This window comes from Rhinopithecus bieti, unplaced genomic scaffold, assembly GCF_001698545.2.
Source record: "Rhinopithecus bieti isolate Rb0 unplaced genomic scaffold, ASM169854v2 scaffold_11744, whole genome shotgun sequence".
In the NCBI taxonomy this organism is placed as follows: Eukaryota; Metazoa; Chordata; class Mammalia; order Primates; family Cercopithecidae; genus Rhinopithecus; species Rhinopithecus bieti.
In genome coordinates this window covers 125,255-127,754 of record NW_016807094.1, presented here as the reverse complement: position 1 = coordinate 127,754, position 2,500 = coordinate 125,255, and the positions used below count along the sequence as shown (strand labels likewise).

At 47.8% G+C, this 2,500-nt stretch overlaps 1 protein-coding gene across 1 annotated transcript in view; it reads left to right on the top strand.

Annotated features, from left to right (window-relative positions):
* Positions 1-2,500, top strand: part of LOC108534660 (cationic amino acid transporter 3-like) — a 12,681-nt gene that overhangs the window by 733 nt on the left and 9,448 nt on the right. Inside the window, exons 2-3 of the mRNA XM_017880127.1 lie at positions 910-1,065; positions 2,134-2,311. Of these exons, the coding sequence (XP_017735616.1) occupies positions 910-1,065; positions 2,134-2,311 (334 nt within the window). The remainder of the gene's footprint in view (positions 1-909; positions 1,066-2,133; positions 2,312-2,500) is intronic.

The following is a 2,500-nucleotide window of genomic DNA, read 5'->3' as shown; positions in this document are numbered from 1 at the left end:
CCACATTGTGGAAGGGAGTGTGGCTAATGGCGGCAGGAAAAGGCCCAGATGCCGTTTACGCAGCCTCATTCTGCTTCCCTTCCGGGATTGAACAATAAGAGAAGATGGGAACTGTGGGATGTACGGGATAGAGTTATTGTAGATTTGGGGGAGATGTGTGCCACAAACTCATTCCCCCACCCATTTTTTTTTTTTTTTTTTGAGATGGAGGCTTGCTCTGTCACTCAGGCTAGAGTGTGGTGGCGTGATCTCAGCTCACTGCAACCCCCACCTCACAGGTTCAAGCGATTCTCCTGCCTCAGCCTTCCAAGTAGCTGGGATTACAGGCATGCACCACTAAGCCCAGCTAATTTTGTATTTTAGTACAAAATTTAGTACAAAAATTTTGTATTTTTAGGCGGGGTTTTGCCATGTTGGCCAGGTTGGTCTCGAAATCCTGACCTCAGGTGATCCGCCTGCCTTGGCCTCTCACAGGCATGAGCCACCACACCTGGCCTATTTTATTCTTCTTTTTCTTTTTCTACTACTCCTCCCCATCCCATCAAAATACTTTTTTTGAGATTAGGTATTTTCTTTTCCCTTTTCTTTTAAAATGATTTATCCCTGGCCGGGCGCGGTGACTCATGTCTGTAATCCCAGCACTTTGGGAGGCCGAAGTGGGTGGATTACTTGAGGTCAGGAGTTCGAGACCAGACTGGCCAACATGATGAAACCCCATCTCTACTAAAAATACAAAAATTAGTCGGGCGTGGTGGCAAGTGCCTGTAATCCCAGCTACTTGGGAGGCTGAGGCAGGAGAATCACTTGAACCCGGGAGGCGGAGGTTGCAGTGAGCCGAGATCGCACATGGCACATGGTCAGGGTTCAGCACATGTTCATAAATGCACGTTCCTCCTTCTGCCGCTGCAGGTGCCGCCAGCGTGGCCAAGGCCTGGAGTTTTGCGTTTGACAGCCTGATCGGGAATCGCATCTCCCATGCCCTGCAGGGCATTTCTCTGCATGTGCCTCAAGTCCTGGCCAAGTATCCGGACTTTTTTGCGCTGGGCCTGGTGTTGGTCCTCACTGGTGAGGCGGGGGTCAGAGATAAGATGGGGTGAGGGGGCATGGAGGAGGAAGGGGGTGGGAAAGGCTTGGGGGAGGAGGCAACGGTGGTGGGTATTAGAAAACCAGAAGGAGAACCTATGATGGGAATCACAAGCAGGTAAGACTGGGGCCACTGTTTCCACACGGTGGCATTAACATCCTGGGGCAGGTGATTCTTTGTCACGGGGGCCACCCTGTGCATTACAGGGCATTGAGCAGCATCCCTGACCTCTACCCACGGGACAATCAGAAGCTGAGAACCACTGACTTAGACAAGTTTCTTCCTCTCTACTTAGGACAGTTTTTTTTTTTTTTTTTTTTTTTTTTTTTTTTTTTTTTTTTTTTAAGGCAGAGTCTCTCTCTTTTCCAGGCTGGAATGCACTGACACAATCGTGGCTCAATGAAGCCTCGGACTCCTGGGCTCAAGTGAGCTCAAGTGATTCTCCCATCTCAGCTTCCCAGGTAGCTGGGACTCCACACTAAAATCAATCATTTTATTTCATTTTTTATTTTTAGTTTAGTTTTCCGTTTTTTTTTTTTTTTTTCGAGACTGAGTCTTGCTCTGTTGCCCAGGCTGGAGTGCAGTAGTGCAGTCTCAGCTCACTGCAACCTCCACCTCCTGGGTTCAAGTGATTCTCATGCCTCAGCCTCCTGAGTAGCTGGGACAACAGGCGTGTGCCACCAAGCCCAGCTAATTTTTTGTATTTTTAGTAGAGAAGGGGTTTCACCGTGTTAGCCAGGATGGTCTCGATCTCCTGACCTCGTGATCCGCCCGCCTCAGCCTCCCAAAGTGCTGGGATTACAGGCGTGAGCCACCGCACCTGGCCTGAAATGAACCATTTTAAAACATGCAGTTCAGTGGGATTTAGTACATTCATAACATTGTGCAGCCGCTACTTCCATCTAGTTGGGAAAGGTTTTCATCACCCCTGCGGGAAACCCTGCACCTTTTAGGCAGTCGTTCCTCATTCCCTTTGGCCCCTGGCGACCACGGATCTGCCTTTTGTCTCCGTGGGCTTACTTATTCTGGATATTCCATGTTTGCTACAGGAGTGCTGGCTCTGGGAGCTCGGGAGTCAGCCTGGGGTTCCAAAGTCTTCACAGGTGTGAACCTTTTGGTTCTGAGCTGCGTCGTCGTCTCCCGCTTCATCAAGGGAGAGCTGCACAACTGGCAGCTCACAGATGCCGACTACAAACGGGCTGGGCTGGGGTCCAACAACACCCACAGGTGAGGGCACACTGTGTTTTTTTTTATTATTCTTTAAATTTTTGTTTTATTTTTTATTTAGTTATATTTATTTATTTATTTTATGTTTATTTATTTTATGTTTATTTATTTTATATTTATTTATTTTATATTTATTTATTTATTTATTTGAGACAGAGTCTTGCTCTGTCGCCCAGACCGGAGTGCAGT